At 39.5% G+C, this 21,867-nt stretch overlaps 2 protein-coding genes and 1 long non-coding RNA gene across 7 annotated transcripts; 2 read left to right on the top strand and 1 right to left on the bottom strand.

The window, feature by feature from the left end:
• The first annotated feature begins 256 nt into the window (after positions 1-256).
• On the top strand, positions 257-12,987 carry ccpg1 (cell cycle progression 1). 4 transcript variants are annotated; one of them, XM_079665476.1, is made up of 11 exons: positions 257-273; positions 743-819; positions 1,932-2,044; positions 2,807-2,924; positions 3,398-3,483; positions 3,579-3,768; positions 6,358-6,627; positions 6,723-6,838; positions 7,027-7,152; positions 9,676-10,949; positions 12,221-12,987. In XM_079665476.1, exons 3-11 carry the CDS (start codon positions 1,985-1,987, stop codon positions 12,405-12,407), a joined length of 2,427 nt encoding a protein of 808 aa, XP_079521602.1. In that variant the 5' UTR covers positions 257-273; positions 743-819; positions 1,932-1,984; the 3' UTR covers positions 12,408-12,987. The 4 variants fall into 4 exon arrangements, with proteins under 4 accessions (XP_079521602.1, XP_079521604.1, XP_079521603.1 ...); XM_079665478.1 differs by lacking the exon at positions 257-273 and having other exon boundaries at positions 465-819; positions 7,027-7,092; XM_079665477.1 differs by lacking the exon at positions 257-273 and having other exon boundaries at positions 465-819; positions 7,027-7,140.
• pigb (phosphatidylinositol glycan anchor biosynthesis, class B) lies at positions 12,848-18,123 on the bottom strand. Of its 2 annotated transcripts, XM_079665480.1 has the most exons (12): positions 17,740-18,121; positions 17,525-17,651; positions 16,840-16,957; positions 16,625-16,729; positions 15,570-15,700; positions 15,353-15,493; positions 15,211-15,262; positions 14,652-14,863; positions 14,178-14,242; positions 13,890-14,106; positions 13,123-13,300; positions 12,848-13,034 (listed from the first exon to the last, which is right to left on the bottom strand). In XM_079665480.1, the coding sequence occupies exons 1-12, from the start codon at positions 17,849-17,851 to the stop codon at positions 12,921-12,923; spliced, it is 1,572 nt and encodes a 523-aa protein (XP_079521606.1). In that variant the 5' UTR covers positions 17,852-18,121; the 3' UTR covers positions 12,848-12,920. The 2 variants fall into 2 exon arrangements, with proteins under 2 accessions (XP_079521606.1, XP_079521605.1); XM_079665479.1 differs by having other exon boundaries at positions 12,848-13,300; positions 17,740-18,123.
• A 114-nt stretch (positions 18,124-18,237) lies between these two features.
• On the top strand, positions 18,238-20,657 carry LOC307029454. The gene is made up of 2 exons (XR_013805335.1): positions 18,238-18,394; positions 20,296-20,657. It is a non-coding gene; the product is annotated as an uncharacterized lncRNA (long non-coding RNA).
• Positions 20,658-21,867: the final 1,210 nt, after the last annotated feature.

Below are 21,867 nucleotides of genomic sequence, written 5' to 3'. Positions count from 1 at the left end.
ATTTGGGGGAAGAAATGTCACCCTGCAAGCTGCAACATAAAATAAAACATAATTACATAAATTGTTATATTTCAATTATATAATATGTATATCATCCTCATAAGAGCTTTAATTATATTTTGATTCTAATACTTTTGTAAATGGACATGTTAACACTGAAAAGTTGAAATGTCAAATAGAAGCCACGTGCTCGTTGTTAGGTGGGTGCTAGTGTGCGCGTGTCGTCTGGCTCTAAACCAAAATGTTCCAAGCTTATGTTACTTGAATCGAATGGTAAGTTGAGTTCAGCAACTTTGAATACTACTGGTACCCTATGACTTCTTATATGACAGTATGCTGTGTGGAGACTCACCTGTCATATAAAACGTGTAGAAGTTATGCTTTCTATAGGCCTATATAGAATATTTTGGTTTAGAGCTTAGTGCTTAATAACAACGAGCACGTGGCTTCTATTTGAAATTTGGACTGTTCAGTGTTGACTCTAAAACACAGTGAAACAATACATTATTGTCTTGTTGTTTTTGTATGTAGTTTTCTTTTTTTTGTTTCCATTTTAGTTCTGATGACAGTCTGCTTTATCACGCTTCCTTGTTTATGTTTTTTTCCACTCGCTTGCTGAGCCAGTTTTGCCACCACGCTGACGTATGGGAGTTGTAGTTCTATGAGTTCTAAAAATGCGGTTTCCGCTTGTCTAGCTAAACACTTCAAAACTACATTTCCCATAAAAATACGGGTTTTGCAGTGTTGTTAAAGGATAATCTGGGCTGGAACTGCGTCTGGAGCTCCAACAGCTGCCTCGTCGTTTGGCACAACACACCGGTGAGTTTAGTCTTTTTTTAAAAGCTAGTGATGTTAAAAGGCTGCTTAAGATACGTAACGTTACTAATTATATGTGTTGACGGTGCTCAGACAGGTGACGTTAATAACTAGCCTGGTAACTTAGTTAAAACCAACAGCTAAACGTCTTCATTGATGTTAATGGTCGGATTTAATGGTAGCTACGGTATCGGTTGTTGTATAAACTGTTCGTATCTCATTTGTTTAAAATGTCAGGCCGCACGAGCAGGCATCTTGTGTTCGCTGCTGCTGAGGTCTTCACCGATAGATGTCGCCTTTTACATAATTTCCGTTTGTTGCAACCCGTTTATCGTTTTGTTTATGTATTTAATTGAATGGCGAGGACAAGGCTTTACTTCATAACAGTGCGTCACACTGGGGTGGTAAATAAAACCACATTTGGCCAACCATAACAGAAGTGCTTTTATTTTTGAAAACCTGTCTATGTTGATGTGAATCATAGTTCATTTATCTAAAAAATAAGTAAATGTGCTTTATTTAAATATGTTACTTACAACTATAAGTCTCAGGAGATTTAATACAATTGCAACGTAAACATACATTATGTGCTTGAATTTGGACTTTCAGTATATATTAGAGTAGGGAGCCATGATTACAGTATTTCAATACAGCACACTTTTCATTAAGAACAAAACTGCAGTTTTCTCCAGTAAAAGGTACTTTCCAGTAAAAGTGAAAGAGCCCCAGACTGCCTGGGGTCCTGTTTTCAGCTCAGTCAGATACATAAGTCGGATAAGGACACAGTTGTACAGTAATACCTGTAGTTGTACAGCACTACCTGTACTACCTGTACAACTGATTGATAAGGTGTGCGACGACGACACCCACAGGCAGTGATACAAAAGTGTTGGATGTGTGTCTTAGGTTCTTTCTTTTTAATACCTTTTTATATTGCCCTTAAATAAAATTTCTTACCCTCAAATACATCCCAAGGACAGAAGCCAACATTTTTATTTTTTAATAAATACTTTGAACTAATTAACTATGCAATTGATACATTGTTGACGTGACATAATATCATCCTGTGACACAATGTCCTACTTTATCTTTTTCACCACAATATACTTTCTCAGAGTTGAACCACCTTATCTCCTCCAAATCCCTGTCTGGCTGACAGCGGACAGAAATGTCGGCGACATCAAGTGATGCAGAGTCGTCCTGTGGCTGGACCATTATCAGTAATGAGGTATAAATCCTTTTCTTGGTACCTAATCCCAGCTATTTTCAGTTGTCTATTTTCAAATCACAGGATGGATAGCCTCTCAGTTCCCTATCTCCAACATTCAAGTTCACAACTCTCATTCAAATGTTTAAAAACATTTTAGCAATCTCTTCCTAACTTATTCCTAGAATTGTTTAGACACTTTTTATAGAGTTGTATCTGATACACTGTTTATTCGACATATCGAATAATCATTTTTATAAGTGTGGTGGAAATTCCACACTTAATCACATTCTGGTTGGTTAGTAATGAACAAATCGTCAAGTTTAAACCAAAGTTGTGTTATTTAATGAAGAGTTAATGAAGAGTTAACAGAATCAATCTATTTCCAGCTGCCTTCCAACAGAAACGCAAGCACTTTACACAGGAGGAAGGGAAAGGTCCCAGCCAATCAAAATGTAAACTACAGGTTATTGAAATGGTGACCAGGCAAGGGTTAAGTATTGACATGTTAATTATAACCGGTAACAACAGTATGATAATTTGCCGGACAATTGTCACAGTGGCACTCTGCTCTCAGTTGAATGCTAGAGAACTCAAGGTAGCCAGTCTTTTTGCATTAAAGGTGTGAAAAAGCCGTATTGAGCGAAGGAGAAATCTAGTTTACACAGAACTGAAAGACACTTAAAATATACATTTCAACGATAATTGGTAAATATCTTGCTGAATACTGCATGTCTGCATGTATTGTCTTGTTTATTCATAAATAAAATGATGTGTCCCCAGGGTTCAGATATTGAGATGTTGGGAGCAGAGGCTGCCGAGCTGTTAGAGCGTCCTAAAGCAGAGGAGGAGGAGGAGGAGGAGGAAGAGCGGCAGGATGAACAGGCCTCAGACTCCACTGGTAACACTCCTCATATTATTTTCTACCTGAGTTTAACAATAGAAGATGTGAGTATGACACTGTAGGAATACAAACCGTTTTCTTGTTTAAATGATGTGTTTATGTACAAGCAAGAATATCCACATCTCTTTCAGCTAAATGCCTGAAACGTTGACTTTGTATTGTCTCACTGTCAGACATTTTACATTCACAATTTAAAACTCTAACTTTATTAATGTATCCTTGTGTTTTTCCTTTACATGTTGTACATGCTTTCATTATCCCTTTTTTAAAGCAGCTAGAAAAATATCAGCTTGGAAAATAAATATGATTAATGAAAAGATAAATCCAGCTGATCAATATAGGGCATTGTTTTGTTTCAGTTTCTCAAATAAGAACGTTTACTGGTTCTTTTTATTTGAGATTAATAGGTCATGAAGATCATACAGTACCCATCATAATTCACACTCAATTTGTATTTATTATGTTTGCAGCTCAGTGTGATGAAGAACAAGTTGCAGAGTCACCTGATGAAACTCTGGAAGAGCAAACCATAGATGAGACAGTGTGTCCCTCAGAGGTGAGAAAACGATCAGATAGACCTGCAGTGTTCTTTAAACAATCCAGAGTCTGCTCCCTTAGCGCTCCATGTTCAAAATATTGTATCTTCTCCAGGACGGCCACAGCTCCACAGGGAAACAGCATGTGCTGTCCTTCAGCGATCACTCCGACATTGTGACTCTTGGAGATCTGAAGGAGGACGAGCCCGCTGAGGGGGAGGAGGAGGAGGAGGCGGCCGCCAACGGGGAGTTTTACCTCGGCACCTCCTGCAGCAGCCAGTACGCCTTCAGTGCTGCGGAGACTGGTAGGGCTGCAGCACACACACACACACACACACACACACACACTCACTCACTCACTCACTCACTCACTCACTCACTCACTCACTCACTCACTCACTCACTCACTCACTCACTCACTCACTCACTCTTTAATGATGAAATGGACTTCCAATAATTTCTCTATGCCGGCTAAAAGATTGTCACGTCGTCTCCGTGTCACATGACTTAAATTTAGAATTGAGCCGTCCCTTAAGTTATAGATGCTATCTCTTTGCGTATTAGTGATGGGAATTCCGGCTCTTTTTAGTGAGCCGGATCATTTGGCTCGGCTCACTAAAAAGAGCCGGCTCTTTCGGCTCCCAAACGGCTCTTCATTTTACCACAGTTTACCACGGAGCCTCAGTTTCGCCGCTGCGAGACTCCGGCGCTCGCAGTTCACGCACGTGCCCCACTAGCACCCCCCGTCGAGGCTCGCCGGCAGTACACTTTCCGTCACAGGAACACGCTTTGTTGACGGCGAAAATAATCCCACCAGACTCCTTTGCCCCTCCAACAGAGGGATGTCATTTTTCCCTTTCGTAATTTCAAGCGATAAAAACTCGATCTTCTCTCGAATTATTTATTTTTTTGGACTCCCTCGGCTCGAGTTCAGGGCGTTCCAAGCTGAATAAGGTCAAATGACGGCAAGACGCCCCCCTGGCGGAAACGCTGGTTAGTCTCTATACTAGTATTTATGTCAAAAGTAAAATGCATGAGAGTGATATCAATCTTTAGATAGATAGATACTTGATTTATCCCAACATTGGGAAATGTTTTTGTGCCAGAAGCAGTGTCAAGCATTACAAGAGTAAACAGTATATAACTATTTCATAATAGAAATGACATGTATCCCTAGCCTAGAGTATCTACATCAGGGGTGCCCAACCTTTTTTGAGCCGAGAGCTACTTTTAAAGTTGCCAGTCTGCCGAGATCTACCAGTCCAAATGGAGAGGCGTAGCCATTACGGACAGCCTATTACCAGGTAAATACACACTTCTACTTGAATAAAACTGACCTTTGTACGATTAATACTTCATAAAACATTGCAGATCCTTTATCTTACCGCTTTCTAATCTACACACATACAAGTATTTAACTGAAGTTACACAACAGTGTTGTTGATACAGAGTTGGAGTTTATTCACACGTCACATACTACAGTGGGTAATGTGTTCAAGAAACATTGAACAGTGCTGCCACATAGGACACAGGAAAAAAAGAAAAGACTGAACCCTTTCTTTGCCATTATATACAAATAGTGTTGCTACAAAAGTATAAACTAGGCTTACTAATAAAACAACTCAGATCTGAAGCTACACAGGAATCTGCTGCCAAAGTGCAATAAAAAACACAAAATGAATCGAATCAAACCCTTTTTTTGTTGCATTTTATTAGAGTATAAAAAGAAATGCCTTTTCAAATAGGATGCAAGCAACACTAGTTTCTTAACCTGAATTGATAATAGACTATAATCAATGTAAACAGAACAGATCTTAATGTTTGCATTTTTATACCATTTTTATACAATAATTATAATGAATAAGTTCAAACAAACTAAAACTTAAAGCTGATTAATAACGGTATCTAACTTGAGTTTTTATTATATCAAAAACCTGTTGAAATGCTACTGTTATTTTTACTGTCCCCAAAAAGCGCGTCGGCAGCCTCCAGGAATGCTTCTTTCACAACTTCGCCGTCTTTGAAATACTTCATGTGTTTCTCAAGAACGTGACTGACACGATAAGATGCTATGGAACAGCCTTGCTCTTGTTGTTGGGCCTGGTGAAAATGGACTGCTGTGCATTTCGCTGTTCTTTCCGGTCCCTCTGTGCACGTTTTGAAATGCCGCTCCTAAATTACCCTTCTTCGATAAAGCCACGCTCGCATTGCAGATGAGACAGATGGACTTTGAATTGGAATAGATACAACAATAATCATCCTCCCACTCGGAGTGAAAATTATATATTTTGGGCTTTTTTGCTTCTGCCATAATTGCGGTCTTGTGTGTGTGCGGACTGTCACTCCTGTTGACACGGACAACGTCAGCGAAATAGTGCCCACTGCCCACCAGCCACGCCCCCACACATGGGGTCACACCAATCACAAAGCTTTGGTGCGTTCAAGTGGATTATTCTGGCACAGGAAGATTATGTTATAGAACATTAACGATAAAACAGAATATTGTTGTTCTATTTTTAGACACATCTCGCGATCGACTGGGAATCTCCGGTCGGTCGATCGACCGGTCGATCGACCGGTGCACCCCTGCTCTACATAATACACAATATGACCAGATATTGAATAAATGGAGTACACTACAATAAACAGTGTCATTGGCTACAGGGATATTCCGAAATATATTATAGATACATAATAGCAAATCATAAGTAGTCATGTAAAATGTTAATTCCATTTAAATGTATTCATAAAACGTGAACAGCCGATTAATCTGCAGTATTTGTTCCCTGCATGATAAACCTCGCTGCACATTCTTTTGAACCTGCTAGTTTCCCGGTTTGTTGAATTCCCTCATAAAACCACTGCAGCCATAACCTTGGGTATTTGTATTGTAGTATTCCCAGGGCAGCAGCAGCAGCCTGCAGTGACTCACTCCAGCAGCAGTGAGGAAGAGGAAGGGCCGAGTGCTGTTGTCCGAAGGCGAAGGTTGAGGAAGAATACGGCTGGCAGCGTGACAGAGCCTGAGGAGGAGGAGGAGCAGGATGAGGAGGATGAGGGTGAAGTTCTTGATGTCCGGACGCAAGGCAAGGGCAGCAGCATCCTCAGCAGCTGCATCCTGATCGCCCTCGTCGTAGCCTTCAGTGTGGGCTTTGGACACTTCTATGGTGAGACGAGGAACATATACTGAGCCCTGTAGCCCAACTATGCTAATCCTAATGTGTGTGTGAATACAAATGTAAATAATGTGTTTGTGTTACAGGTTCAGTCCAGATTAAAGAAAGGCAGAAACCAGGGGAGGAAATCAGAGTGAATGAACTCAATGTTGTGATGGATCTGATTCAACGACATGTTCGAGAACAACCTTTTAAACACCAGGTCAGAGAGTACAGAGATCGCAACATCATGTGTAGCTGTATGTACATGAACACATAACTAACTAATTCTGTTCATGTCATTCTTCAACCCATGCTTTGACTTTTATTACCTCTTTTTGAGCATAAGATTATATTATATTAGGAAGACTTTCATTTGACCATAACGTGTTTTGTGTTGTTCTCTCTCAGGGCCAGATTGTTGACTTTGGAGCGGATGATCTGGATCAGCAAGAAGTGAACTCACTGCTCTCACAGGTGATGGAGAAGATTCAGAAAGAGAACCAGGAGCTCAACATCCAACAGGTCCTCACTCAGGTCACTTCTTCACTTCATTCCACGGCCCCAGTTATGGGTGGAAAACTCTCTCTTTGATTTTTGCATTTTGATTTAATTCTCTAATGCCGAATGATATTTTGGTACCACTTCACTATAAGACTACCCTTATAAAGGGTTTACGAATAGTTTGTAATTCATTTATTAATTAGGTTGTGAACACTTTATAAATCATTAATAAGCTTTTATAAGACATGAGATAAACAGGGCGACTGTGACCGGTTGCCTGCCAAATAGTGAGCCCACATTTATCTGTACTGCTAAGCCTTATTAGAAATGGTAGTAACTCATTAAGAAATGGTGATTTGTTTCACACTTTACAATAAGGCTCCCTTTTGGCAGTTATAAATATTAGTAACTCATAAATAAATGTTCATAAAGAGATGCCAAGAAACATCAAGATGGATGGGGGGGAATCAACTCAGTGAACAACAGATACCAAGGATGTTGGCTGATGAAGAAGATGAAGTAAGCTAGTTGGCCAATATAAGACTTAGCAGTACAGATAAATGTGGGCTCACTATTTGGCAAGATGACTAAGCCTTATATTGGCTACCTAGCTTACTTCGTGTTCTTCATCAGCCATTACCTACATCATCACTCGATGATTAGAACTCGCGACATAATAAACAAAAACATAACTCTTGGCGCTAGGTAGCAAAAACTGCAATATCTCTTACCTTCGTTGTTGTCTGATCAAAAGTGTTCTTCAATGGCATTAAAATGATAAAAACGCTGCTGAAGTTAATTCATAGGTTAATCCAATGTGTCTGTGTCCCTTTGAAATGATTTCTGATAATCCATAAGCAATAAACCTACTTTTCCGTTTTCAGATGTCAGAGCGAGAGAGAGGTTCACTCTAGGGATGTAACGATATACCGAATATCGCGGTATCGCGGTAAATAAACTTCCCAATACCGTCATGAGACTGACAAAATCTACCACTTCTTTTTTTTTTAAACCTTTATTTAACCAGGTGGTCCCATTGAGATCATCGATCTCTTTTTCAAGAGAGACCTGTCCAACATGGCAGCAAGTAGGTTACAACATGAAAATAAAACAACAGATAACACAAAAGGACATCGTATTTACAGAGCTACATTTACACACCTAGAGACATTGACAAGTACCAACCATATATTTATATCTCGTCATGTCAATAAGCCTGGCGTTAGACTTTTTCGCTGGGGGGGGGGGGGGGGGCCGTGTGTGCATGCACCTCGCGGGACGCGCACAGTGTGAAGCAAGACCTCCCAGACATGTATTGATCTGTACGGCAAAGTACGGTTTGGGAACTATATCATTTCCTTTTGGAGGGCATGCATAACACGGCATAACACCAGAGCCTCGCTGCGGGGAAACGTTGGCGCTGTTCCGAGTTTGTTCTAATCTGTCAAAATGACAGACTGCTTTCAGATTTTTCCGTCATTGTTAAATAAAATATTCGGTTAACGCGACCACTGGTGTCCAAGCAACATCAGTACCAAGCGAGAGAGTTGTTTCCAGAGCAGGGGATATTGTAAATGCCCAAACACCCCAGCTTATAAATACCTGGAAATGTGGACATTCTCATATTCCTAAAAACCTGTCTGATGATGCTGAGTGAGTGACTAGTGAGTTTGAGTTGAGTTACTTGAAAAACTAAAGTGAAACTTGATTTATTTTATTGCAGGGTCTGATTATTAAATGTCCTTGTTTATTTGTGAGATGCAGTGGCATAAAGAAAATGCTTACTTTGTTTGGTAGTACCAGTAGGTACAAAAACACTGGTTTTCTTGTTCCAGTCCGTTACTGTCACTTTAAAATACTGCTATCCTACAAAAAGGCTGTAAAAATCAGATTTATTATGTAATAAAGAAACATTTTCCGAGTAAAAAAATGTTTTATTGAAAAAAAAAAAATTATGATTTTTTTTCCCTTCCCTTTATTATTCAATATCGCGATAAATACCGTACCGTGGACTTGTTATCGCGATATTATCGTACCGTGAGTTTTTGGTATCGTTACATCCCTAGTTCACTCTGATGAAAACCTGCATGCGCGAAGCCCCCACTTTTTTTTGTTAACGTTGGTGTGTATGTGGAAAGGCCCCTTCGATTCTATTGGCTCTAACGGTTAAAAAGAGATGTCAATCACCGAAATCGACCAATGGGTTCCAGAGAAACGGCAAAAATGCCCATTTCCACCCAAATCACCCCAGAGGTGGAGTTTTTTTTAATAAACCTCTCTAAAAAGGTCCAATTTCACTTGTTTTGCATCAATCTTGATACAGGGTACTTATTATATGTTGTACTTTGGGTTCCTAAAGCTTTTTTTTCGAGCCTGAGACCTGAAAAACAGGCTTGGGGCCTAACAGGTTAATGATTAATAAAGTGTTTACAACCTAATTAATAACCTAATTATGAACCCTTTATGAATCCTTTATAAGGGTAGTCTTATTGTAAAGTGGTACCGATTTTCATTCCTTATAAGCCATAACATTTCCTCTCTTTCTCTTCCTTTCAGGCCCAGAGAGAGGAGCTGGAGATGTTGCTGAGACAGAAGGAGCAGACTGACCTGATGGTGTCCGAGCAGCACCTGTTGACCGCTGAGAACATTCTGCTGATGAACTCCCTACAACATAAAGAAGCGTCTCTAGCCGCCCTGCAGGAGGAGCTGAACAAGCTCAGAGATCAGGAGGCGACGAGAGCCGGTGCTGACTCGCTGCTTTCTGAAAACGAGAGGCTGTTAGACGAGCTGGAGGGGGAGAAACAGCTGATCCGCAGCTTTCACAGCCAGAGGGCAGACATGATGGCTGAAACCCAGACACTGAGGAAGAAGCTCAACAAGCAGAGAACAGTTACAGAGGAGCTCAGGAGAGAGTTAGAGGAGGTGAGGAGTCTCTTCCCCAGAGCCAATCAGGAGGCAGAGACAGAGGAGCTCCAGGCCCGTCTGACGGAGCTGGAGAAGAGGCTGAGCTTCGAGCAGCAGCGCTCTGACCTGTGGGAGAGGCTCTACCTGGAAACCAAAGAGGAGAGAGCTAAAGGAGACACGGAGCCCAAAGTCAAAAGTCAGAAAGGGGGCACGGCAGGAAGAGTTAAAGAGACATTTGACGCTGTGAAAAACTCCACCAAGGAGTTCGTCCATCACCACAAAGAGCAGATAAAGAAAGCAAAGGACGCCGTGAAGGAAAACCTGAGGAAGTTTTCAGATTCCGTCAAATCAACGTTCAAAAACTTCAAAGACTCGGCCTCGACCCTCTTTAAAAATGCAGGAGGCTTTTATGAGAAGAGACATGGCGAGAAGAACACAAAGGAGGCGTGGCAGCACAGATCCACTCACAACAAGCAGCAGCGCACACACCACGAGAGCAGCCACAACACCCGGAAATCAGGAGATAAAGTTCACAGAGATGGAGGTCAAGACTCCCACAAGGCAAACTACAAAGGATGCTCGGGAGTGTTCGACTGCGCCTTCCAGGAGTCCAAGAGTCTCTTCGACAAAGCCATGGATCCAATCAGAGCGGACGAGTTCAACCAGCTGCTGCGGAGCTACTTGCAGCAGGAAGTCGACCACTTCCACCACTGGGAGGAGCTCGAGAAGTTCATCAACAAATTCTTCCACAACGGCGTGTTCATCCACGACCGGATGCTTTTCACAGACTTTGTCAGCGGCGTGGAAAACTACCTGAGAGAAATGCTCGAGTATCAGGGCCTCGACGACGACGTGTTCAGAGATCTCGACGACTTCGTCTACCGACACTTCTTTGGAAAGGGTTACAGAAAAAGCCACGGCCCAAAGTAAGTCCCAATTATCTTTTAAAAAAGTGGCCCATCTTAATTAGGAAATAAGTCCAAGCTTTCTGTGGAACGTCATTCTCATTCCTAATCATCCGAAAGAGTTTTCCAGTTATACAAGAAGATCTGATGTTGGGGGAAAAAATATTTGGTGTAATTGGTACACTTCTAAACTTAAATCTTATTGATTACATGAATAGCTATCCTAGTAAGTAATTGCAGTTCAGGGCTCTTTTCCCGAGAGCTTCTTTCAGGACTTTGTATCAAACCGCCACAATGTGTAAACAAATAACATTTTCTGAGGGCTGCCATCACATTACATTTAGCTGACGCTTTTATCCAAAGCAACTTACAATAAGTGCATTCGACCAAGAAAATACAAACTTGAAGAAAAAAGAATCATATAAGTACATCAGGTTTCATAGAGCTAAAACATTTCAAGTGCTACTCAACTGATTTTAGATAAACCAGTCCTTTGTTAGTATATAAGTGCTTTGTTAGCAATTCTATCGCTCAAAGTGGAGTCGAAAGAGATGAGTTTTCAGTCTGCGCTGGAAGATGTGTAAGCTATTTGCTGTCCTGATTTCAATGGGGAGCTCATTCCACCATTTTGGAGCCAGGATAGCAAACCCACGTGTTTTTGCTGATGGGAACTTGGGTCCCACTCGCAGTGCGGGTGCAGCGAGCCGTTTGGCTGATGCAGAGCGGAGTGCTCATTACAATGCCAAATAGGAAAAGAGAGTTGGATTCCATCTATATGAAATCATTTGACATCTTAAAGAAGTGGGAGGCAGCCATGGTAAATCATGTGGGAGGGCAAATGCAAGACAAGTGGTCGGAAGAATCTACAGTGAAGTTTGGAAAGTGGTGAATTTCCCGGCCATCAGAAATGTGCAGGGACCTTAAGGGAAGAGACTTATTTTCTGGAAGATCGTTCCCTCTTGCAGACGGGATTGCATTTTACAAATCTAAGCACAGATGATGTCATTATCCTTGAGACATTACATTGCGCAATGAACTTCATAATGATAAGTTAAAGCAGGAAAAGGTTGTAATTTCAGACGCAAGATCTGTAATTTTCTGACGCTGTGGGTTCTCCTTTTCAACAATCACAACATTTAGAGTTTGGTTGAGTGCAAGGGATCATGGGAGTTTGTCTTTGCAGTCAGCCTCCCAGCAGTTAGGATCCCTTCATTCTTTAGTGCTCATTTATTCAAGTTAAACACAAAATACTAGTATTCATGCTTTTGATGTCTTGTTTTTGAACCATGCAGCGGGCCGTTTGAAGGACCCGGCACAGACCCAAAGGAGTCGAAGGCGAAGCATCAGCAGCGGAAGCAGAGAGCGAGACCCCGACCGCACGGCGAGCGCACGTCGAGCCGCTCAGGAAGAGACGCAGACCGACACATGGCCGACGTCAAAATAGAACTGGGTCCGTTGCCGTTTGATCCCAAATATTGATAATATATTTGATTAGCCAATTCCATTTTGAGTTGTATTTACCTGCTATGTCCAACTTGTTTGCACAATGTTAACTTTTTAATGCTACTGAAGTTTCTTGAGCTGTTTTTGCTGTTTTGAAGTAGCTGTTACGTTTGAGTTTAAGATGGGTCATATATGATACAGTGCTAAAACACCATTTGCACTCACCTTCAACCACAGCACATAATGTTTAAAAATGTTTATTGGGAATGCAGAGCTTGTTTTAAGATGAATGTTTGTAAGTATTTGTAGGAGTTGTTTTAATTCGCTGCTACAGAGACAGATCTGTGTGACTGAGTTTGCTTTCATTGTAAAGATGCTATGTTCTAACATTCCACATGAATCCTATTTTTACTGGACCTGAGTTTTATTTGTATTTTTTATTTGCGTGTAGTGTTGGGAAAGAAATTACTGGAAGAGAAAAATGACACACCACGTTTATTTCAGTAGCAATTTCATGTCTTTACTCATTCAGGATCCATTGTTCCAGTGTCAGTGCCTTTCATATATAAAGATGCTCCCTCCAACTCTCCCCTCGGGGAAGTGAGTATGAAACATCTCTGCTGTCCTCGCAAAGTTATTCCCCTGCAAAAACATGGATATTTCCTGCAACAAAAAAACACATTACATAAATACAAATCCCACATTCATTTAGACAAATAGATAACATAAATACACTTTGTGAAGATCTCACTTTCTCCAAAACGTCAAACAGAACCAGATGGGTTGGTAGAGAAGATTTGTACGGAAATGAAGTTCTGAGCCAGTGAAGCGGGTCCTCGTAGAACCGGTCCGCTTCATCGACGTGACCTTCCTCTCCGAGGTCCGGGGGACACTCGAGGAACCTCATCTTCATCGGGCAGTGCACGTGGCTGCAGAAAGAGAGAGAGAGAGAGAGAGCTATGTATGTAAGATGTAACTTTGGCACAGTCTACACAAACATGTTACCAGCTTCAATTCAAGGCTCTATTGTCAGTTGCACATAAGCTACAGTGTAGATATGGCAATGAAAAACTTAGGTCACAGCTTGGCCTTACTCTTGTTATAAATCACTATTCTTAATGTTAATTTTGTGTGCAGGCTTATTTTTGTACAGCTGCACATTACATTAAAGACTCACTGAAACAATGTTGTATTAATACATTTTGCTTAATTAGTCATTTGAACAGGGTTATTTAGAAAAAACGGTTAATATTCTTTAACCAAAATGTTACATTTTCTGCTAAAAGGTATTGATAATAACATTGTACACTATACCAAACCGAACCCTAATAATAATGGATATTAGTGTAAGTAAATAAACGTCGGCTATTCTGGAGCTCTACAGGTGCAAATGTTTTATACAAGTTTCCTGATCTTAAATTTGAAACGTAAGCTTTGAACAACGTTAAATAACTCAAAACTGTTTTTAACAATTTGCATCAGAGTTGTGGGTGTGCAGTTTTTACAACACTTCTCTACCTGTAATAAGGCGTGGAGTGGCAGGGCATGAGCAGCAGGACGTCCGGCTGCATGGTGGAGATGTTTCTGACGTCACACAGCGTCTGCAGGCGGCTCATGACGTCCAGAGAGCCTCGCTGGTGGATCAGCCCGGTGTACAGCGCTGCCAGCAGGTTGCTCACCAACAGGACGGTCGCGGCAGCTCGCCGCCACGCTTTCAGACTGGCCAGAGATATCCCTGGAGTAGAAGAAGTATTAAATCACACGTCTGGCTGTAATCACAAATACATGTGGGATGTGAAAACTTACCACAGAAGATCATACAGAAAGGCAGCACTGGGTAGATGAATCTGAACTCTTTGTGAGGAAGCAAACTGAAGGAGAAGATCAACACAGGTTAGTTTGTCCGTCGAGAAGCAAAACATCATGACTGATCGTGACCTGTATTACTCAAACTGAGGAAAGGGACATTTTGGGTCTTAAAAGGGATAGTTTGGAATTATTTAAAGGATATATAATTATGTAAAGTCAGTTTTAGACCCACAGCTGTTTAGTTAATATTCCCTTTTATTATTAGTTGTGATTGTTTTATTTTAGATATCACTTGCACTTCAAATTGTTGTCAAGTGTTGACCTGTGTTAATTTATTGGTCAATAAACAGAAAAACCCTTCATTGTTATTAGAAGCAAGTGACTTTTCTCTCTATAGGGTAGGTTACTGTTGAGTGTAATTCTTAGAGGTTTAATGAATTTTGGGTTGTTAATGTGAACACAGACATTTACCTGTAGACCACGATAGTCCAGACGATCGCTGCCAGCAGGATTTTGTATCTTTTGAAAGCGAGGCTGCACCCGTGAAGAAAGAGCGGAAAATGAGGACCGATCACCACGGCAAAGCCCTGAGAGAAGTACCAGTGCCAGGGGTGAGAGCCGTAGAAATCTGCCACACCGTGGAAGACGTTAAACTTCAGGAAGTTAAACTGCACCACGGTCCACTGAGAAACAAAAAGTGAAATCACATTGTTACATTCAACTTAAAAAGCCGCTGTGATTGTGATCTAAACTTCACATGGGTTTTCTCTAGGGCTGAATTAAAACTGTTTTATTATTATCAATAAATCGGCAGATTATTCTTGAGATTAAGCGTTTGGCCTATTCAGTTATAGAAAGTAGAGAAACATGTTTATTCCAGTTCCTTAAAGTTCAATGTGACGTCTTTCAATTTATAGTTTAATATGGTATAACAATAAAGTAAAAATGTAACAGATCTTTTTTTGGAGATAGTTGGTGCTCATTTTTCAGTCGATCAACTAATTGTTGCAGCTCTGATTCTATTTTTTACCTTTCCATAAAATATGCAGTCGATCAGTGTTGAAATCACAACAGCCACAGCTCTGGAAATGAGAAAGAAAGAAAACTAATCATGAAATAAAGAGACAAGGATTACATGTATAATGAGATGATGGGAGATATAAAGCACACACCCTATAGGAACAACCGTATGAGTGATGAGCCTCAGTTTGTCATTCTCCTGCCAGAAATGGTACATCAGCAGAGGGAACCAGACGATCAGGGCCGTGGGGCGGACGATGACTGCAAGGGCGACCAGGCTCAGGTATATTTTGCTGGAGAGACACTGTGTTAGTGAATCATCTTTATAAAGATGGGGGGATTAATTAAACATGAAGCCACAAGCCAAACCTGCTGTGAGTTTTGGATCTTGGGAGGGGAAAGTAAAAGAGAGCCAGAGAGGTGAGGGTGGTCTCCGTGCTGTTGGTGAGGGTCCTGGTGCAGCAGAACCAAGAGAACCACGAGCACATGTGGCAGAAGAACTGGAGACAAACACAACAAGGAGAAGTGACAAAGTCCTGTATGAATGTACAAAAACCTGGGATGATCTGAACACAAAGAAAGATCTGATTGGAGGAGGAAATGAAGTCTTACTGTGAGTTTGTGCTGTTGTGTTTTGTCATGTTTGCTTATGTAACATAGTGGACTAACTGCAGCTGCATTTCATTGGGCCTCCTTGTGTTGTATAAGGGCAATAGCCAACCCTTCAATACCTGAATTACTTAACAACCCAGCATAACCTCCCAGTTCATGTCATGCATCCTGACAAAAATATCCATTAATGGGAGAAATCAAATGGTTCTACCCTGAATATATGTTTAGTTCTAAACTTTTAAACTGTGTATTTAAAGCCTCACCAATTTCTTACTAGCCACTGGATTAGTTTGAAATGTATACTGAATAGCCAAGAAAGCAAGGATCATTTGCAACATGTATTCATAGTGGTTGGAATTCATTTTTAATATGAATTCAAATTAAGAAAATAGATTTTCCCATGACAAAAACTAATTTGATCTAGCTGTAATATTACATGTAGTGGTTTTATTTCATAGCTAGATATTTGTATTTTAATCTGTGTGTGAGACATATTGTGCCTGTAATCTGTTCTCGACTCAGCAACAAATAAAAGATTCTCCAGGAGTCAGCTGTTGAGAAATGTAGTGAAATATGTTGCTATCCATTTAGCAACAATCTGCCCAAACCTGTTTTCAGGTCACATAAACCCAGACTGTCTCTGTTGTTGTAAAATGCTGCTAGTTAATGATGTCTGAATGAAGTTTAGAAAAGTTGGAAATTGAAAAAGTTATATATGTCTTTTGATCTAAGGAAATAAGATTATCACAAGCCAATCCAGTGCAAGCTGTAACTTGTACATTTCCTAAAAAAAAACGAGATGAACTCCTTACCGTCCAATTTGCAACGTCACGTCTTTCCAAAGTTCGGATGAGGTAGAAGAATTTTACATCTGCAAAAGCAGCGAAGAGTGCTTGAATTATTCGTGGTAGCCATATCTGCAGAACCAAACAGACCAGGATTAGTGAAACGAAGGGACAAAAGAAAATATATTTGCTCAAAGACATGCAATATTGAAGTTGTCTGAATAGAAAGTATGTGAACACACCAGGAGAAAGACTGAGTCGTAGTTTAGGAAGTGTAATATCTTGTATATGAATGCAAAGAAGAGCGGATAGGTGAATCCTCTTATCCCTTCCTTCCATTCCCAGGTCAGATACCCATAAGTCACTCTGTTAAGGTTCGATCAGCATACAGGGATAGAACAAACATTTAAAAAAGAATCTGCTTCCATTCAGCAGGTGTCAGATTTTAGATGTTCCTTTTAATGCAACTTGTTGTTTTAATGTATACAATTTTATTGGGTTGATGAAATATCTACAACCTGAACTAAAGTTTTTCAAGACAAAAATGAGTATTATTTCTGTCAAGAATAGTAATAATGGTTATAATCCTAACAATAATTATGGCTTATCCTATTTCCTTTTTATTGTAATACCTTGTTATCTTGTATGGTGTTTAATGTCATTTATGTTATCCAAACATATGCAATACCCTTTCATGTGCTCTGAACATTTCAAACCAGAGCTTTTTTAAGCTAATAATGTATGTAATGTATTAATTTAGAGGAAGAATAATAAAAACAATTATGATTGATTTTATTTTATTTTGAAGCCCACTGACCTCTAAAATATGTCCTTTATAAACAGACTTGACTTGGCACTGCTCTAACAATAATAATGCATAGTAAGTAGAGGCACATATCTGCAGGTAGTACTTAATGTAAAGGATATTTGAAGACCATCCGATGGGAAACCTCCAGAGACTGCCAGTACTCATCAGGGACGAAGCTGGTCTGCACCAGCAAGCAGTTTATCAGTCTGAAGGCCACAGAAAACAGAACCACTCTTCTGAGCTCCCCTGTGGATGACATGATTAATATATCACTTGATTTGTTTTATGATAAGTTGTTTAGTCCCCATTGTCTGACATACAAAGATGAACCCACCGTCCTTAAGAATGTTTTCATCTTCCTTTGAGTATAGTTGCGATTTTCGTTTCCGCAGTTTCACATCTTCCACTTTATTCCCAATATTTAGACGCGATCGGATGTTCTCCATCAGGACATAGTGTCTGCTGCAGGACACCTGTCAGACAGGTGTCAGTCAGTCAGGTGTGCTCAGTCAACTCTTCAACACAATGTTACTATTTTTAAATACTCGAAATTACGTAAGGTGTTAGTTATTGGCTGGGCGCTGCGTGTGGACAGTCTGCACACGGCTTCCGTTTATTGATCCCACGGTATTAAACGTTCACATCTTAAACTAAAACACGATTAATCCACATTAACTTCAGTATCACAGAACTGTGGTATTATGTTGACTGCGCTTCCGCACTCAGACTTACTTCCGCTGGAACTCTGATTCCTGATTTCAAAATAAAATATTATTATTTTGTTATTATTTCCCACGTTCCTCCACTAGGTGGCGGACTAACGTGCGCTGCTGTTCAGTCAGAATTCAGAACAGAAGAAGAAAAAGAGAGCTTGCCTGCCCGCTGCTCGTTGGTGTCCTTGCAGTTATATATCTTGTGTTTTCACCTCTGTATTCTCCTGTCTGTCTGAATGTGGTGATCCAAGACACTTTGAACAAACCGCTTCCTCGGTGAGTTTTTATAAATATGACAACATCGCTGTTAAACCAGTTAAATTGTTATGTTTGAGTTGTTTTTAGTAGCCTAATGGTTACAAAACGATCAAGCTTTCAGAGGCTGTTTGTGCATTTACGGTCTTTTTTCAAAACAAGACTCGTTTAAATGTCTAAATGTAAATCATTGTAATGTCAGGTTAGAATAGCACTATATACTACAAGTAGGGTGACCAGACGTCCCCGTTTGTATTGGCCTGTCCCTGGTTGAAACTGTCCCCGGAAATGTCCCCGGTTTTTAAATATACGTTAAAAACACATAGCAAGGTGAAATACAACGTTTCATGTCAGGAAACAATGGGTAAACAGACTGTGGTCAAGCCAGACCCCACTTCGGAAAACACAGTCAGTCAAGCCAGCCCGCACGTTGTATTGCGGTGCGCGAATATCCTATGCATTACGGTAGAGGCCTGTAAAAACTGCCTTCAAAATAAAAGCGTTTACTCGGTCAATAACAAATATACCTAAAAAACAAACCAAACATATTCATATATACTGGAGCTTAAATTAAGAAATATGTGCTCTATAATGTGATAAATAATCATTTAAAACAAACTACGTATAACTACCACATTATAACTGAGTGAGTGTAAAATGTAAGGATACAGTTATGAAGACATATCTGACATTTCCACTGGGTGACTAATTTGACACCATCTCACAACACTCCTAAAATAACATTACTTTCTGAAGCACAATTTAAAATGTATGCTGTTTAAAATCTCAAATTAGATCTATTGTCCATCTATATTTTGATTATTATTTAATGGAAACTGTCCATAATCAAAGAGTCATTCAAAGTCAATCAAATACTTATTTCACTTCAGGGTGATAGAAGGACGCCCCATCGAGTTACTCAGAGAGAATCAGGACAATCTGATATACAGTTTCAAAATAAAAGAACTTTGAAGTCTCATATATGAGCTATCGTCCTTCTGTTTGTATCCAACAGTTCTCCCTTTTTCTTTAACAGTGAAGAAAATTGGAAATGGTTATGATATTTTGACTGCAAAACTCAAAATGTCTCCGGTTTTAATTTTGAAAATCTGGTCACCTTAGGTTAGAGATCACTTTTGTAATGTTTTTTAAAACCATAAGGTACAACTGAAGGCTTATGAATCAGGATGTATGTTATTTGACACCAAATAAACTGCACAACTGAGCCAAGACAGCATAGTATTACTGTTTGACATACATTCAGACTACATTACAAAATCTGTTGGAAGACATTTATTAGTTTCTGATTATGAGAAAATAGGCAAAAATTGTAGAATTTCCCACTACTGTATCTTCTTTACCAAATCCAAAGTATTTAGGCTATTGTTTGCTCTTATGATAAAGTAATATGTTCTTCCATATCTGAGTCTCCCCTGTATCAGTTGGGAGTCCATAGGCGAGTTGTTCCCGTGCAAAATGTCGATGTTTGATCAATTACTTCCATTAGGGTTTTTTTTACAGGTAAATCTGCCATTAAGCATTTTTTTAGTATACATTCCTAAAAATACCAACTAAGGTGAAGGGACATTGTTCAGTTTCGGGATCAACGTCAGTCCTCCTTGGATTGTAGTGATATGTGTCTTGGCTTCGGTTTGAATGGTAATTTGGAAACAATCTTGCACCAGTTTCTCTGAGGATCATAGAACAGGAAATCCAACCTCAAAACACATAATTCAGTCTAGCAACACAGCTACCTTGCACTGCATGAAGAGTAGCTGACAACATGCATGCTGCAAGTTATGCTTAACATTTTGCAAGAACATGTAACATTCAACAGAGCAAAGGGGGTGCACAAATAATGGTTATAATTCAAAGTATCTAAATCAACTGTCTTGGATAACAACTTTGTACTCTTCTTTCAGAATCATCCTGTGTTTGGAAATTGGAATTTCATATTAAAAGAAGTCATGTTTCGAAGAAGAATACCCTTTGCAGATGTCCTCTTTGCCACACTGGTTGGAGTCGCTGGTGGTGTTTATATCTTCAGCCCTGTTTTTGCACCTCAGCTGGAGCCGAAGACCTCAGAACAACAAAACCAGGATGTGCCACAGAAACCAAAAGAAACAGACTTATATATTTCACCCCTTCAAGGAAATACTTCACAGACAGAAACCAGGAGATCAACATAAGAGGCTGCAGGCTGAACCAAAGGCCTGCACGGATTTATGCTTCTTTTGGGTCCTTTGTGTGATTGTTCATTTACAAAATAAAACATTTAATAATTTCACGTCTTGAATAATCATCTATTTCAAAATGATGTGTCAAAAGTTTTGTTTTATATGTTTGTTTTTATCTCCAATCATTTCAGAGGGAAACTCACATTCATTAAATCACTTATCTTACACAAACCCTCAATGCTATGTCATTTATTGAATATATAGAGAAATTATGTTGCATTGTGGCTTTATGAAAACAAAAAAGCTTAATATTTTTCTAAATATGCCAATAAATACGATTTAAAGCCCTGCGGTGCTGTAAAGTAAAAACTTTATTTGTATAGTGCCTCTCTTGCAAAATTGTATTCAAAGTGCTAAAAATTACAATGAAAATACAACAATACAAGAAACAATGCACAGTACAATACTTTAGTCATGGACTCCCTCTGAGATTTACATTGCAACAGGGATTAACTGTAAAAATGGTCCACATTTTGTTCTTCAAAATTAAATACATTAATATGAAATATAATGCAGCGAAAGTAGTTCAGGCACGTAACCATTAAGTTGTCATTGTTTCCTTGAAGAGATTTGTATTTGTAAGTAAATATAGTGTTTTATTGTCCTATAGGATTTTCAGAGATAAGCCTATAGTGAGTGAAATACCTAGAAATGTAATAAAATATATATTTATAAATATATTCTTATGTTGATATGTGTGTAGGCCTACTTTTTATTCAATTACAGTAAGATTGCAAGATTGTTTCTCAACCTGAAGATGGTTTACTATTAAAAGAAGAACGTGTTTAACTGAAGTAAATGTCAGGTAGAATGTGTGATAAAAAGTATATGCTCATTTTCAGAGGTGGGAGGGAACTAAGTACATTTATTCAAGTACTGTAGATAAGTACAATTTTGAAATACTTGTACTTTACTTGAGTATTTCCATGTTATGCTACTTTGTATTTCTACCCCAGTACAATTCAGAGGTAAATCGTAAATACTTTTACTCCAATACTTTTATTGTGTTCCTACTTTTTAGATTCGGATTATTATGTGAGATATAAGCAACACTTAAATAAGACTTTAGTTACACCTGGAGTAAAATTCACAAGCTAGCTAGATAGATAGATAGATAGATAGATAGATAGATAGATAGATACTTTATTGATCCCAGTTTGGGAAATATTTGCGTTGCAGCAGCATAAAAAGCACAAGGCAATGTACATAAGAGAAAATAAGACACACAACATAAACAGTCCAATATATTTCAGATTT

This window comes from Notothenia rossii (assembly GCF_949606895.1).
Source record: "Notothenia rossii genome assembly, chromosome: 2".
Classification (NCBI taxonomy): domain Eukaryota; kingdom Metazoa; phylum Chordata; class Actinopteri; order Perciformes; family Nototheniidae; genus Notothenia; species Notothenia rossii.
This window is presented reverse-complemented; position numbering and strand designations above follow the sequence as displayed.

Bases quoted from the DNA above. Each gene is read 5' to 3' on its own strand.
- pigb (XM_079665479.1), bottom strand. From the start codon at position 17,851: ATGGAGAACATCCGATCGCGTCTAAATATTGGGAATAAAGTGGAAGAT. The intron at 16,958-17,524 runs ATATCCTTTACA...TAACAGAGTGAC, and splicing joins TCCCATCGGATGGTCTTCAA to TTATGGGTATCTGACCTGGG. The intron at 14,107-14,177 runs GTAAGTTTTCAC...CTTCTACTCCAG, and splicing joins TTTCTGTATGATCTTCTGTG to GGATATCTCTGGCCAGTCTG.
- ccpg1 (XM_079665476.1), top strand. From the start codon at position 1,985: ATGTCGGCGACATCAAGTGATGCAGAGTCGTCCTGTGGCTGGACCATT. The intron at 2,045-2,806 runs GTATAAATCCTT...ATGTGTCCCCAG, and splicing joins GGACCATTATCAGTAATGAG to GGTTCAGATATTGAGATGTT. The intron at 10,950-12,220 runs GTAAGTCCCAAT...TGAACCATGCAG, and splicing joins AGAAAAAGCCACGGCCCAAA to CGGGCCGTTTGAAGGACCCG.